Source organism: Charadrius vociferus, unplaced genomic scaffold (assembly GCF_000708025.1).
Source record: "Charadrius vociferus isolate BGI_N301 unplaced genomic scaffold, ASM70802v2 scaffold140, whole genome shotgun sequence".
Lineage (NCBI taxonomy): Eukaryota > Metazoa > Chordata > Aves > Charadriiformes > Charadriidae > Charadrius > Charadrius vociferus.
Window position 1 is genome coordinate 245190 of NW_009646406.1, and position 16626 is coordinate 261815.

At 47.0% G+C, this 16626-nt stretch overlaps 1 protein-coding gene across 1 annotated transcript in view; it reads left to right on the plus strand.

Moving 5' to 3' along the window:
* The window catches only part of RIN3 (Ras and Rab interactor 3), a 50127-nt gene that overhangs the window by 20903 nt on the left and 12598 nt on the right, over positions 1 to 16626 (plus strand). Inside the window, exons 4-7 of the mRNA XM_009895477.1 lie at positions 3030 to 3102; positions 5747 to 5838; positions 10365 to 11843; positions 14325 to 14633. Of these exons, the coding sequence (XP_009893779.1) occupies positions 3030 to 3102; positions 5747 to 5838; positions 10365 to 11843; positions 14325 to 14633 (1953 nt within the window). The remainder of the gene's footprint in view (positions 1 to 3029; positions 3103 to 5746; positions 5839 to 10364; positions 11844 to 14324; positions 14634 to 16626) is intronic.

Consider the following 16626-nt stretch of genomic DNA (forward strand, 5'->3'; position numbering starts at 1 on the left):
GCAGGATTACAGCAGTCTTGCAGAAAAGTGTCTGCTTGTAGCTTTTGCAGAAGTGACGAGTTCCTATAAATGGCAACACCATGATCCGTCCCTGAGCAGCAGTGCTCATGTCAGTGAAATGTCCCCAGCTATCCACAGCATGTCCACTGCCAGAGAAAAGTACCTCTTCCTGACTGTCTTGCCACAGCAGGGTGCCTTGAGGGCAGTAATGGCACTGGGGGAGAGGTACGTTGTCCCCAACAGTCAGCAGAACCCTTTTAGCTGCACAGACTTGCTATTTTTTGCATCTTTCTAAGAACTAGAAATATGCAGCAGGACCCACTTAATGGTCTCCACCGGCAAATGACAGCCATTCCCACAGAAGATGTTCCCATACCGTACCCATCCTCTGCCACCCATCTGCCACAGCAAAGCAGTCGGGAAGCACCACTTACCAGTGATGCCTGCTGGCGGTCAGCAGGTGTCTGGATAAAAACAGGTTAAGGAAAAAGTGTTAGGTTCTCTCGAGGAAGACTTTCCCCACAGGAGACCGCAAGGCTTTCCTCATGGGCATTGTGCTGGGAGTGAGTCCCAGGGGCCAGAGTAGCCCTGCGCAGGCTGCTTGACACTGTCACTGTTCAGGATAAATTTTGGGCAGGGTGCTTGGTCCTGATGGTGCTTGAATACTAAAGCAGTGTTCTTCTAGTCTTATTTGTTTGCAGGCCACCCAAAAATGTCCCAGCAGAGCTGTGGGTCTCGTTATGATGAATTCCAACCTGCTGACAAATACACTTGATTTTGTTACCTTCTATGACCTCTCAGAGCAGACCGGGGACAGTCCGGTTTCTGTATACCGCCTGCTGAAAACTCCTGTCCTTAAGCTCCAGCAGCTTTTGTGTCTAGACTGCTTTAGCTATATAATTCCTGGTGATTTGTGGTGTTTTATGCTATTTAACTATATATGGGAGGAAGACTAGCTGTATGGTAACAAGGCACTTCTACGTGGATACTCCCGACACTGAGGGGCTCGAACTAATATTCTTTGTCTAAAATTCAAGGTCCCAAATGGCAGCGCTTCCTGGCACAGAAACAATCATTAGTTCCAGTCCAAGTGATGTGCTCACGGCTGTAAACATGTACAGGTGCAGCCTGCTCTCTTACGTACACCTGCAACTCGGGGTGCCAAAGTGAACATGTGGTTCTTACCAGAAAAAAAAAAGTCCTTAAAACCATCCTCCACACAAAGGGCTTTATTTAATTGCTAGAGATTCGAGTGAGTTCAGGCTCTTGGGGTTTGGTTCATTCTCTGGAACAGCACCGGGGTTTGTCTTTATTTTCATTTCCTGTGTCAGAGCTGCAAAGCAGATGGATTTCAAACTATAGAAATTGTTCGTGGTAGATGTTTAATGAAAATCCCTGGCTGAAACATGATTCTTACTAAGGAAAAAGAAAAAACTTGCCGAACACTTATTTTTCCAGTTGTGGGAAAAAAGCAAGGGAAAGGGATTGCTTTGCTTAAAGTATATTTTGAATTCCACGTTGCAGTCTGGTATCAGCGCACGCACTGAGGTTCATCTGTCCGTGCTGATCCAACACAAATTGATGCTAGGAATGACTTCTGAAAACCTCTTTAAAAAATGCCTACATTGGTGTATTCAGCCCAAAATAGCAACCTGCAGGGCCTGGGCGAGGAGAAAGGGAGAAGTAGAAGGAGGAAACGCCTTGTTTGGGGAACGAACTGTGACGCTGAACGAGAGACAAGCTTGAGCATTTCCTTCCAGTGGGATTCTCTGCTGGCTGGAGAACAAGAGCCAGAGCACGGAGCTGGGGGAGAGGAGAGCCAGGTGGATGTCTCCCTTCTGCAGGTGCTGGAGGCCCTGCTTTGCCGGGGAGCTAACAACCAGGCAGGCAGGGCAAGGAGCTGGAGATCCTTCACGGGGCTGTGAATCGTGGCAGAGCGAGGCAGCTGAATCACGATAGCTGATATTCCTGTCCACAGCTCGGACCTGTGCCCCAGAAAACAGAGCAAAGGAAGACGCAGAGCGGCTGTGGGCACCGCTATGAGGGTTTGAGCTGGTGCTGCTCCCCAAGGACTCCTGGCGTGCTCCTGTGGCAGGAATGGTGCAGCTCCACTCCAGTTCTCTACCACCAGTAAGCAGGAATTTTTGAGAAACCACTGCAGATTTCCTTTAGTCTGTCAGTCTTTGTGATTGCGTGTTGTGTACACACTGGCACAGACAATTTGTGAGACTATAAAGCAGAAGCAAAGATGGACACTTCTCTCCTGCAGATCCATCTCTTTCTCTCTGTGTTGGGTTATTGGTCAATGTGAGATTTTCTCCACTGGCTGATGATTTTTTTCTAGCTTAGCTGCCAAAAGCTCTCTAATAACAGGTGAGATTTGGGCTACACAATGCCATAGCGTACTGTTATAAAGGAGGTCATTGGGAAGAACTCTGCAATGTGGTGTGGATTGTATTTTGCCACTTAAAGGAAGGTGCTGTCGCTGTGTAACACAATGGGAGGGAGAAGACAGGGGAGATACAAATAGGCTGTGCTCACACCGCTTGCGTGACCCAGGTCAGAGCCCACACACATAGTAATGAAATAGTAATGTCTGTTTTTTTTACTTCAAAGCGCTTTGTCCATCCAGACCAAACCAGATTCCGGCATGGAGAGTCTCAAGGTCAACCCCATATGTGTTGCGGATGTGCGCGTCCTTAGAAATAGATGTGCTTGTAATGAACCCTTTGGCTGTGACCTGGGTTTTTTTCTTCCCATTGTTTCTATTACTGTCACAACACTCTGATATCTTGAGCTAACCGTTCAGAAATCTAGGCTGAGACATTTCTTCCCCAGTCTTTCCCTGAAGAATCTCATTGCGTTTGGCCGTCTGAAGCCAGTTCTTTATGCTTCTTCATATTAGTCCATGCAAATACTGGACGATTGCAGAATACAAGATGTGTGAGCCAAACCCACCAGCTTTTTTTTTACCATACAGTGCAAAGAAAACAGTTGCTGACTGTCTTTTTTTTGTTGTTTTTCATCAGTCCTGTACCTGGAAGGATCTGTCCTTGTATTTGAGGATGTCTTCAAACTGGTTGCCTTCTACTGTGTCAGTAGGTGAGTTGGATTCATTGCTGCCACGGAGGGGTCTCTTCACTCTCCCTGCTGGACTGCCTTTCCCCAGTTCCCAGTCACAGCATGGCCCCCGCTGTTTTCTCCGGTTTCCTGCCAGACCAGGAGGTATTTCAGATGTTAGTATCTATGATGGGGCCAGACCATAGTAGTAGTCCTGAAACAATTTCTTTTCCTTAGCCAAAATTTAAAACTAAAATACAGTGATAAAGAACAGACCTTGTTTGTTTGCCCAGCGCAGAAATACCAAATGTAGTAGGCACAGGGATGGGAAAGACCTGTAAGGTCATTTTCATTAGTGCAAGATTTGATCAGCTGCTTATGCGTCCCTCTGTGTAATTAAACCTGTCTGCAGCCTCCTCTAATCCGTGTGTTTGTGCCGAGCACACTGCAGTGATGCCTCTACCACCTCCTTACCCCATTCTTGTTGCAGCAGGCCTTGTTTTGAGTTGGATGTAAACTTTTCACCTTCCCTATAGAAACTCAGAGGACTCTTAAAGTAGTTATTCCCATTTAAGAGGGGAAAGGAGATTGAGGATATGTTTACAAGTCAGTCGTGCTAGTGACTTGGTTAGGTCACGCAGTAGGAATGGTCTATCTATGGTATGATACAGTGTGCTGCAGTTTACCCAGATGGTAATATTCGCACTATTTTGGGGCTGCTTCTGCAGCCAGCTGCGTTCAACGCTGCTGGGCCAGGACTCCTGCCCACACACAGGGGACCACGCTCTGTCTCACCCCCATCAATGAAAAGGCATTTAGCCATCTAGATGTGTAGACACCCTATAGAATGGACGAAAATTAACCCCTGGCCCCATATAAAGATTTCTGCCTAACCAAAGGAGCAAAGAAGAGCCCAGATGCAACCAAGAATTGGGTATTTCTAGTCAAACGACTTGTGGGAGGGAAAACCCACTCGCTTCTGCTTTCCTGCAGAAAGGATTATGGCTTAAGAAAGAGTCGCAGAAAGAAAGAAAAGCTTTTGACAGATCCTGTTATAGATGTTACTTCTGAGTGTCAAATACACATTCAGATGGTTCATGTGATTTCTCAGGTCACTGTCAAAAGACATGGTAAACAGGGAATAATTTTCTGAGAGAAGCATGTAATAAAAAGGCTGCTTAGGCGCTGGCCCACCATTTGCTGGCGGCTTGTAGGAGCTCTCCGTAACGGTGCGTGGAGAGCCCAGTTCTCAGGGATGCAGTAAATAGTCATCTATAAATAGCTGGAAACAGCTTATCAGGACTGACAGGCTCTTTTCAAAAGAAAGTTTGTCCTGGCTGGATTACCTTAAATCACAAAACCAACACCTGTAGGTAATGGGTGACTTGGTGGCTTCTCTGCAAGCTGCTGCCCCATGAATAAAACCAGATGTTTTTCTACTAGGGTAATCTCTTACTGTTTCCTGATTTTTAGATGTATTTTTCTACAAAAAAAAAAAAAAAGAAAAAGAAATAGAAGGGAACTGCTCATGCATATAATAATAACTAACAAAGAAAGCAGAAGGTCCGTGAACCCTCTTCCTCTTTTAAGCCTGATATCTGCCATGAAAAAAAAATAATCCTGGGATCACAGCCATTTATGTCAAACCGTGTGACAACGGAGTGCTCAGTGGTGCACAGAGAACCCACGGAGTACACTGTGCATCAGTAAGATATGTATCTGTTCATAAGGGCAACTTTAACTTTTGTTAAACTTTTTAATGTGTAAAATGACCCTGCGCCATTCCTTGCTACCTTTTAGGGGCTATTATTACTGGCTTTTCTAGTCCTTCTGACAACAGGAATTGAGATAGGAACAGGTTTAGCAAATTGTCATTGGGCAAGAGGCAAACCTGAACAATTAAGTTAATTAAATTAAATTATTTGAGACTTAGGGTGCATTTCAGTGAAACCTAACTTACATCCACTGAGAAACTGCATCTTTTTTTTTCTGTAAAAATACAGCATCTTTCCAGAAACCAAGCAGTGAGAAGTCTGAAAGCAGAGACTAAATGGATATGTATGTTTTCTCAGTGTCATGCAGCACTTCATCATTGTCTGCCTCTTCACCCAGGGGCTAGTGTCTGCTCTAACCCCACTGTGTCCCGCCGTGTCTCAATGCCTTACGCTTACACTGATATTTCAAAGACAAAGAAGGCTGGGGAGAGAGGGGCAACCAGCAGGTAAAAGGACTGCAAAACACCTCCACACCTGAAAGAATAGCTTTCTTAATTACAGTAATTGCAATTTGCAACACCTCACTTTTCATGGGAAGGTATTTCAACCCTTGTGGCTTCCCCTGAGGTGAGAGGTGTTCTCTCTGTTTTTTGGAGAAGGAAGCCAAGGCACAGCATGAAGCCCGTGGCGTGGCGTGGCGTGGCGTGGCGTGGCGTGGCGTGGCGTGGCGTGGCGTGGCGTGGCGTGTCACCGCAGGAGCTGGTGACCTCTTGTGAAATCCGAGCAACCCAACAATGTTCATGATGCCTTACTGGCTGTGAGATCTCCCTTTGACAACGTCCAGGACTTTGCAGAACAGGGCTGAAATTGCGAGGCAATTCAATCACTAAAACCAACAGTAAAACCTGAAGTTCCTAACAATCATGGGGGTTTGTTCTTTTGTTGGTTTTTCACTGTGTTTCTTTTTACAGGGATTTGCTGCCCTTCACCCTGAAGCTGCCACAAGCAATATTAGAAGCCAGTAACTTTCAAGACCTTGAAATTATCTCTAGTCTGGGGATAGGTAAGTCCCTCAGAGCAGCCAGAGTTTCACTCAGACTTGTGAGAACTCAGACTTGCCTCACACAGACATAATTCAACGGTAGGATAGATGAACTATTGTCTTCAGAATAGCTGAGGAGGCCTGAATGCGGGAGAGAAGATGTTTATGATCTTTATGTCTATAGAAACCCACTGAAAAAAGGCCATTTGCCCCTTTAGATATAAACCTCCACTTGGTCTTCTGTGCAGGGTGTGAGAGCTACGGTGTCACTGTATAAGCTGGGGCTTTCAACAACTGAAGGATGGCACAGCCTCTCAGGATAGCTTACACACATTGGAAGCCGTTGGCGTTTGAGGTACATGAAAAGAGGAAAACACCTTTGCAATTTCCCCTTCTGATGTGTGGTGGCAATGCTGATGGAGGTGTGATATTTTTGAATTTTGATATTTCTGCTTCCTCTTGCAGGATTTCTAGTTGGTGGAGGAATGTTCTCTCTCTCCTCACACTAATCAGATACGAAAAGGAATGTTATTTTTAGTGACAGCACCAAATGAGCAAACTTTAGATCAGATGTATAAAGTTACAGAGTTGGGAAATGCAGTTCTGTTAACTAAAGTATGTCTCCTTCTGATTCCTTCCCATTTAACTCACACCACTTGAGACTGCTGTTATAGTTGGCCACTCCCATGCTATTTTGCTTTTCAGTTTTCCCTCAGCTGTTGGAAACAGCCAAACAAGGGTGAAAGCTGAAGAGTTAGCTCACTTAGAGATATTCACTAGAGAACCCTGGGGCTTTACAGCTCTATTTTTAGATCTTCTGCATTATGCCTCCCAGAAGGTATGGGCAAACCCCACTGGTTTCAGTTCAGGCATCTTCGTTGAATTTGCCCATCAGAATTGCCTCTAACACTTTCAGCATCCTCTGTTTTGAAGATGTTCCAATTTGTCAAAACATCCCTGAGTATGGGTGTCCAGCCAGCACTTATGGCTTAAAGAAAGGTACTTTGCAACTTGAGATAGTAAGCTGCAAACTTATTAATTTTATTATAACAAGTGTAAAAAGTTTGGATTAAAATGTAAGATGTGCATCATGATTTTCCAACCTGTAGTCTAATTTGAGCCAGCCGAGGAGATCCTGACCCAGGCAACAGTCTCCAGCAACTTCTGAAAGGAAGGATTAACTAAATCACAAGCACCGAAGTAATGTTGGTTGTAGTCTTCTTCCTTCTCCCCTGTACACTGGTGGTCATAAAAGTGGTAATGCTTGGAGGTTGGCTTGTCACAGTGTATTGCATGCCAGAAAAGTTTCTGAGAAAAGAAGAAAACCTGCTGTTGTGTAAAGATGTTGCTTAAAGATGATGCTAGCTTCTTGGAGTGCCATACTGTCTCACTGAAGTCGAACAGGCTGAAGAAATGAGTGATGCTGTTCACTGCTTCCTGGAACAAAATTTTGAGGGTACAAATGGGTTCACAACCAATAAGTGCTGCCCGAAGTGGCCCTCCCAAAGGAAAGCTAGAGTTGGTTGAAATTCTCATATATTGCTTTTATTTATTTATATCAAAGTGATAGGATTTTTGAGATGGTAGAACTAAGATGTCTACCTGCAAGCTGGATTGTTCCACAGAGGATCTGGCTGTTATGTATATTGTCAAAGAGGGTGTACTGCAGGCCATCTCGTCCTGACCTCGCTGGTACAGAAGGCATTTTAGCAGGAGAATTAGCATGAATGCGCTTCACAAAGAGCATGTACCATCACAGATGTGCCAAAGTCTCAAAGAACTGCCTAATTATCCCTCCCAGAGTGTAAGCTAAGGGAAGGAGGTGGCAATGGGAGATGATCAAACTTCCTTTCATGCTGTATGAGACAGCGCGGCTGGGCTGGGAAACACCTTCTCTGAAGCAGCTGCGTAACCCCCTTGGTAGGACCACCTCCTCTGGTTTTTCACAGTCTGAGTGGAGCATTGCATTTTCATCACAGCGTCTTATCCTGACTACTACTGAGAAAAAATAACCAACTTCCCTTTTGTAGATTGGTTTACTCACCATTTTCTCAGCCCATGACGCTCCACAGCATTATATTCTGACTTGAACAAGCAACTTCCACTGTCTCGCATTTGCTGATACCCAGTAGAGTTGGAGTGTTTAACGGAAATCGTACCCCAGACAGTCTCAGACACGAGGGAGTAGTTAGCTTGATGCTATTATGTGCAGTTGCATCTGCACGTCTATTCCTGAATTCTGTTGTCAAGAGTGCTTCTGTTCCTGGCAACACTTTTATTTTAAGCTTCTCTCTTTTCCTCCCTCTCATGGCAGGAAATCAGAGAATAAAGCTGTTCTAACCTCAGCCTCCCTGAGAAAGCACGGTGACATGCTTATGAAGTCGAGTTAGCCATGGACACTAGCCTAGGCTGTGAGAGGCTAAATCGGCACTTTTATCCTGATGGGAATGGATAGTCTCTTAGGTCACCTCTTCATGGCTTACTCTGTGGCTACGTTATACAAATGCTTGGTTAGAGGGAGCAGGGGGACAGCAAGGAGTCAGCCTGCCCGTCCTGCCCTGCCTGCACCACTTGCACCCGCTGGAGGGATGGGGATGGTCCCTGTCCCTGGGGCAGCTGGCTGTGGCCCAGAGGACCACATCGATGGCAGAGGGAGGCAAGGCCAGCAGCGGGTTCAGGGCACCGAGGGGGAAAGGCAGAGCCCTGCAGAGGGCAGGTCATGGCGGCGGCAGAAAGAAAATGGCTTTTCCAGCAACAGCATGGAGCTGGCTGCAAGCAGGAAGACATCAAAAGTCACGGCTGCACTGGGGAGTAAAATGGGAAGCAGTGGCCTGTCTTTGGGGACACAGTGGGCAAGGGAGAGATTTTATCAGAATGTGTTCCACCCCCGAGTTCTGCGTTGGCTTCAGTTAAAGAGTTTCTTTGTTCTGTTTTGAGTTCCGCCATGACGTTCCCAACTGGAGGTCGCTTTGAGCTTTTCTGGGGTGCTGATTTTTAGGAAGAGGCACAGGCAGACCCTGCCCAAGCCTCTGCCCAGCTCAGCCCTGCACCCCTTTCCCCATGATGGGCTGGAGGCTACGCTGGTGCAGCTGGCAGGAGAACAGGGCCCTGGCAAGGCACAGCTGAAGGCACTGTCCTGAGAGCTGTACCTCATGCTCAGCACTGAGGGTCACCCCACACTTGCGCAGCCCTATCTGTCCCCTCTCAGGCCCGGCACGTGATGTTTGTGCAGTGAGATGCGCTTGACATCAAACACAGGGTGGGGTGCAGGAGCCATGTGGCAGCTCCATTTGCATCCTCTGTAAGAGTGCGCCGTCAGCCTCAGCTCTGTGTCCAGGGACCAAGCACGCCAAAATAGTTGTTTATTTATCCGCATCCCTGTGTTTCCAGGATTTCCCATCCAGCCCTTGTCCCTAAATCTGTGGGCATCTATGCAGTCCTCACACAGTGAACACCCGCAGAGGTTTATACCCTTTCCCTTGGTCAGAACACACAGGGTTTTCAAGAACCTCTGTTTCCTGATGCTTCCGGTAGTGGATCCTGGATTAGCACCTGAGTGATTAAAAGCAATCAGACTGGAAAGGCAAGCAGATTTGAGAACTCACCTCTGGGGGAAGGGAAAAAGGTTAAATATGATACTGAATCTGTTCAAAAGATGTATGAACACTCTGTAGTTGTTTTTTTTTTTAAACAAGTTACTGCAAAATAAATTCTAATACGAGGTTTGTGACATACAGAAATAACTACTTGCATCTGAAACACCATCTTCCTTTTCTAGTCACGGTTGATGGCACTGAAATACTTAACTATTCTTCAGTCCTTCAGTACACAGCCTTCCTGTGTTCGCAGTCTTTTGCACCATCTCTCCTCTCTTACACCTGCAGGCAGGCAGCCTCAAGGCAAGATGCAAAGCAGTGTGGTCATCCAGACATATAGACGTTAATGGTAATTTTAATCTGTGGAAGGTATTTAAAATCATATGTTTCTGGACTGGTTGTACTGTAAAGCAGGATCAGACCTCTGTGTAGAACAGACTCTGCCACATCTTTATTTGGTGTCTCTTGTGCTCCTGGTGCGTGTCGGATCCAGGCTGTACATCTCAGCCCTGCACCGTCCCGTGGTCAGCAAGAAGGAGACAGCACTTGCCTGGGGTCTTCACACCCTCGCCTCAGGTTTCCCCAGCTATTTGCATTTGGAGGCCAGCAATCACTGATCAAGCCATAGACCCATTTTCACAATCATTCATATTTGTTACTTGTACCTTCCTGCTCACACTGCATAGGCTGTACAGCATTAACAGTTTTCACTAGATGAGTATCCTAAAGTTGGCAAGAAGGAGGTTTCTGGTGAAGCTTCTGAGCTTGTCCCCTGGTTTGAAGCCTCTCACACACATAAAACAGGCAACCCTTTCTTCATACTGTTCTGTGCAGAGGTGTGAAAGCTTGTGTACCATTTCTTTTAACAAAAAGTAGGACTTCTACATACCATTAGCAGCTGAAATTCTCTCAGAGCTTTTTTTCATTCTTCTTTTTTTCTTTTTTTGACAGATTTCTGGGATTCCTCCCTAAACCACAGAAGAAGAGAGGAGTTATCCCACCCTGCAAAAGACTCTGCTTTCAGCACTGCCCAGGCAGACAGTTTAAGATCAACCCAGTGTTTTGCAAGTAGCACAAACCACTGCTCATGTGAAATTGAGCTGTCAATAGGAAATGACAGGCTGTGGTTCGTGAATCCTATTTTTATAGAAGAGTGCAGTAATCCTTTTCCTCTAGATGTACCTCCTCCTAAAAGCCATGCTGTGAGTGCCGATCTCCCCCCTGCCACCACACTCGCTGAAAGGAGGTCTCCCCGCCGCCCCCCTCCACCTCCACCTTCTCACGCTCTCGTTCAGAAACCTTCTCTGAAGCTCCTGCGGGATCCCATGACTGCCTGTGAAGAAAACGAGCTGCTTCTTCAGCCGCTAGGAAAGAGCATCAAGGAAATGAAAATTGAGGGCGGTGACAATAAAGAAGAAGAGAAGAAGCAGAGCTGCTCAGGCAATGAGCCCTCGGCAGTGAGCCTCAAGAAGGGCTCCCAGCCCTCTGTCCCCCCACGGAGGCGGCTGTGCGAGAGGACCTCAGAGGAGAGCTGTGTGGGTAAGCCTGGAAGTTGTGAAACGCTGAAAGGGGAACGGACAGGAGAAAAACAAGACACAAGTACAGAGAGCAAAGATAAGAGGTTGCTGTGCGAAAAGGCTGTAGAAATGCCTGGGGAGGTTCCCGAAGTGGCTGTATCACAGTTTCAGGAGACAAAGCCCGAACCTGCAGAGAAGAAGGAGGACATGCCTGAGATACAAAGCAATGCCATTGAGAAAGCAAAGTCACCTCCTATCCCACCACCGAGAAGGAAGAGGCTTTCCCAGGTACCGAGGATCCCCAGCTCCTACCAGTCAAAGCAAAGAACAGTGGCAGAGACGGCCACGGCGCCGGCTTTGTGCAAGAGCAGCTCACCTACAGTGGCAGGTGGTGCTACTTGCACACACACCAAGACTGAACAAGAACATGGCCGCAAATCTGTTGGCTCAGCTGAACTGAAAGGTTCGCGCTCCTCTCTGGAGATCCCGGGAGGCAGCGCCATGGCTCAGGCGTCAGCGTCCGAACCAGACTCCTACTCCACCAGTAGCACAGAGGATGACCTGGAGATGCTGAGTAGCTCGTCCGGTAAAAAGACACGCTCCATGATCTTGGGCAAGGCCAAGAACAGGCTGTCCTTTGTGAGCCTGTCCAATGTCTTCACAGTCTTTTTGTCTAGTGACAGGAAGCTGCAGAAGAAGATAGTGGAGCTGGCACAGGACAAGGATTCGTACTTTGGCAACCTGGTGCAGGACTACAGAGTGTACAGTTTAGAGATGATGGCAAAGCAGAGCTCCAGCACAGAGATGCTACAAGAAATCCGGATGATGATGACGCAGCTGAAGAGTTACTTAGTGCAGAGCACTGAGCTGAAATCTCTGATAGATCCAGCCTCCTACACCGAGGAACAGTTAGGTAGGTGACTGTGCTTTACTCATCCTCGGGCGGGATTTGGGAAGGTGAGGAGGGAGACAGGATTATGCAGACACAGTTTCTTCTTTACAGAATTATAAACCACCTCCTAAAAGCTGAGGGGTGTGAACTGAAGCTCTGTGGCTGCCAGCACGTGGAGGAGCAGCTCTGAAAACTGGGAGACCAATGAGGGGGAAAACCCATTATGGATGTTTTAAAGGGAAGAGTTTAAGCAGAAGAGATGTGTGTTTGTGTGTCTGAGAGAGACATATATGTATGTATATATGCATATACACACATACAAATATGAGTGTGTGTGTATATATGTGTGTGCATAGGCACACACACACAGAGAACTGTATTCACTGGAAACAGAAAAGGCCATCTTCCCTCTGCACAGCTCTGTTCCCCATGGCCTTCCACATCCACTGCCCCACGCTCTGCGGTGAGGATGGAGAACTCCCGGCATGTGGCAGCCAGATCAGGGGGCAGTCACTGTCTCACAAGGAGGGACAAGACTATGATGATTTTGAGTGGCAGGTTGGAGGAATCAGTTGGTCCTGGTGTGTGCTCCTCAGAGTTCAGAGGTGTGGAAGAGAGCTGCCCGCTGCAAGAGCACTGCTAGCTCCAAAATGCAGCATTCACCTCTCTTTGCTGCAGACATAGTTTGCCTTGGGGAGGAAAAATAATATTTTTGGCTGTTTAGGGATGTTTTGTTGCTTCTTATTCAATATTCTGTGAGGGAGTAATGTGCTACTTCCCTCCTTGCTAAGAAATGGACTGGCCTGTTTAATGTCCATTCATGAGGGAATATTCAAAGAGCTGTAGGGTTTTTTTATCCCAGTCAAAGCCATACAGCCAGAAAAAGTGTGCATGCATGCACTCACATGCTCTTTTGACTTAAAAATGTTTCCTGAGGACCTGAGAACCAATGCAGGGCTATTTATGAGATTCCCTAGGTTGGCTTAAAGCAAGCTGGGAGCTGGAAAACTCCCAGACCATGGGAACCACAGAACATGGTTCTCATGCAGAACATGGCCAACCACAGAAGTGACCAGGGATTCCAGGGGATCCTGCAGCTCCGGTATTAGGTGGGGCCCAGCTAAGTGGTGAGCCAGGACTCAGAGGCACTCAGCTGTCAGTCTCAACAGGCCCTGATGACTTCTTTCTCGCCCAGCAAAGGCTTCACATGATGCTGCTGTGTCCCCAGCAGAACAGACCCGCTGCCAGCCCCTTGCCATAGGCAGGAGAGGGGAGCTACAGTTCCACTTCTCATGCCCGTCACATAACACATGCAATTTTTGTTCCTGATGCAGAGAGGGGGTGTCAGCACAGAGAAGTCCATCTTGAATCGTGATTAGGGAAGGTGGAGAGGAGGCAGAAAGAAGAAGTGTCCTTGTTCTGCTTGGCAGAGCTGCGTGTGTGCGAGGATCCCCCCACCTTCACGCGGACACGCCTGGTTAGATCTGGCCCTGTTCACTGCCGGTTCCTGACCAGGATGATGTGGTGCAGTCAGCCTGGGGAGGACTGTCTTCTGTGGGGGGCAGAGACACCCACCGTGGAACGTTTACCGTTTGAATCTGTCCTGCTTCAGGCTGCCTGATTCTCTGGATTCTTTAAAATAGTTGGATTTTGTGTACATTAATGTTACTGCCCTCTGTTTCCTTCCCCACTGACTGAGCGGATGAACTCTTTTGCTGGAGACCTTTTTGCCTCAGCGCAGGGGTGACAAGAGGATCCCTTGCAGTCCCTCTATCTCTGCCTCTGGCTTCCAGGAGTCAGAGGACAGACTTTCTCACAGTCTTTCATGCTTCCTTTTGTCTCCTGCTAAATGCTCAACCCACACAATTTCCTCATCCACAGGTGGTGTAAAAGGTGACTTAAGTATCAGTAAATTAGGGTCACTTGAGCAGTAAGGGTGGGAAACTTCTGATCAGATGTTGGTGTCTGCTTCTGAGCCGGTGGCTACAGCCCCTTTTCAGTCACTGTGGAGAAAGGGGTGCTTTGAGGATGCAATTGATTTCATCCTGCAGTGAGTATCTCAAACAGGTCAGAGGGAGATGTTAGAAGGGGCTTGAGATGAATCCCACCTGGGCATTTGTAAGCACAGGGCTGTCAGAAGAAGCCTAGTTAGGTGAAGTTTCCTCATCTCTTCCCAAAGTCGGCTTTCCTGCTGCCTGATAGCGCCATGCTGGTCAGCAAGGTGTCCGGCAAAGACAGCAGGGGCTGCTGGTAGCAGTAGCTCTCCTACGGCTCCAGTGGCAGAGACCGCACATTGACGTTCATCTCAAGCCTATGCAGGACTTCTGGAGAGTGTTGGTAATGAAACATTTACTTTCTGGAATGTAATTTCTGTTCCCTGCTCACAGCTATGCAGTAGTGCATGAATAACCAACCACGTGCTTTCTTAGGAGTTTTACTTGCACCTGTACTACTCTGTTGATTATTTATCACAGACTTTTGTGCTCTCCCTTCTCCACGCAGAAGTGATTGCTGAGACAGCTTTGTACAAATGTGTCCTGAAACCTTTAAAAGAAGCCATTGATTCTTACTTAAAAGAAATCCACAATGAAGATGGATCTTTACAGCAGCTAAAAGAGAACCAACTTGTGATACAAAACACAACTACCACTGACCTAGGTGTCACAACCAGTGTGCCTGAAACCGTTGTGCTGGAAAAGATCCTTCACAAGTTCACAACCATGCACAAGGCCTACTCCCCAGAAAAGAAGATTGCCATCTTGCTGAAGTCCTGCAAACTCATCTATGACTCCATGGCTCAGGGAAACCCAGGTACAGCACTCCCACTGAAATGGTATCCCTCACTGGTCCTCTCTGTGTATCAGAGGACCAGGGTTTATGATACAGGTGATGTGGTAATATTCAGATTGGAGGTAACAGTGGTGGTCGGTGTGTTTGGTATCAGCTGTCCACAGGTTGTGTTCAGAATGGACTGGTTAGTGACTGTGAAGTTCTCTGCGCTAATAACAGATATAAGAGTTTACCTGGTTAACTTTAAGCTCCACAACTCCAAAAAACATATGTCTGTAAGTGAGCGTTTTATGGGTAATGTCCTTTTTGCACAGGTCTTCACACAGCTCTCCACAAATCCTAAGAGCTCTATCCCAGCTTGTAGCAGCTTAGTGGTAAATTCTAGGAATGGGTCTTTGGGAAAAGTGTCTTGATTTAGCGTTTTCAAAGTTTTGCTTAAAGTGAGGTGGAGACGCAGAATGCTAGTACTGTTTGGTACTAATTCCAAATTCACTAAGTCCAAATACACTAAATTCCAAAAGCCACTACTACACTTCTTTGGTACGGGGAAGTACGTTCTCTGAGTATAAATATAACTTGGGCCTCAGGCCAACCACTAAATGCACATGTTGAGCCCTTGGCCTGCAGACAGGATGCATTTTTGCAGATAGACCAGGAAGCCCCTTCCTCCAGGAGTCTGCCTTCCTACTTCAAGAGCTTTCTTTGTATACTGGTGAGCTGATAACCAGCCATGCATAAATTTGGAGAGAAGCCAGATATTAATTTGCAACAACCTGCAAGAACTCATGATCTCCAAAGGTGCTTTTAGCTGTTCTGCTTTATTTTGTACTGATAACAGCCCTGGAGCACTCATACAGGAATTGTTGTGGCCCTTCTGAGCCTCACCTTGGGGTCATCCCTTGGACAGCAAGGTTCCATGACCAATCTAGACACATTAAGAGCAGAAGCAAAAAGCCACCCCGGGGCTGAGCCAAAGCTGCAGGGTGGATAGGACCTCCAATCGTCTTCAAGTATTATGAGAAGATTTGGAGACACATAGGGGAATTTGCTGTAACTTTGTTAAAACAGTTGTGTTAAGTTTGAGGGTAAGTTTGGTATAGATCAAAGACTAGCATGCCTCATTAAAACCCACATAGGAGACACGGTCCCCTTCCGATGCTGGTGGTACATTACGTATCTGTCACACCTCAGTTTGCTCAGGGCTGGAATTTCTCTGTTGCAGAAAATGCCGTTCTGTCATTTTATGTAACAGAAATTAGGGGCCAGGGAAATAACTCAAAAAACCCTATGTGTTTTAAAAGGTTGGCATTCATGAAATCAGAGGATTTCGTTGTGGTTTGCTTTGCTGACCAAAGCGCTTCGTTTCGACCAGCTCAGCTGATTTCTCCTGTTGCGCACTGCTGCAAGCGGGGTGTAGGTTGGAAGCTGACTTCACCCCTGCACGTCCAGTTCCTTCTCCAGTGTATATGATCAGCGATGCATACCAGGGCCTGGACAGAAGGAAAATGGCCTGGCATTAAGGAAATGTACCCCAATGAATTCAGACCAGAAAAAGAGGTTAAAGGGAGGAGAAAGCTATAGTCTTAACTCCCAGAAGACAGTGGACTCGGAGAGAAATTGAGTGAAGCATCCTGTAGGCCCATTTAGAAGTGAAATGTGTGGAACCTCTTCAGCGGCATGAACTGACCTCAGATCACATTGATTTTTCCACCTGGCAAAGACAAATGTTTGGCAAACTGAACTATTTTTCTGACAGGGAATTCCCAGTTGGTGGAGTGCAGGAGAGCGGGCTGCGGGCCGCTTAGACTAGATTTTGGCAGGTAGGAATTCTCCTCCTGCTCTCTGCCCGTCCAGAGAGCAGCAGCCCGGGGGCCCCTTTTGCTTTTAGCCAGCCCTGAGGCAGCACAGTGCTCTTCACACAGGAAGAGCAGAGGCGATGCTCGGCTTCCTGTGCAATAGTCTGTTTCTGTTTTAGCTCCTTTTACTCACTGCTGAATTAGAGAGTTCCCTCCTC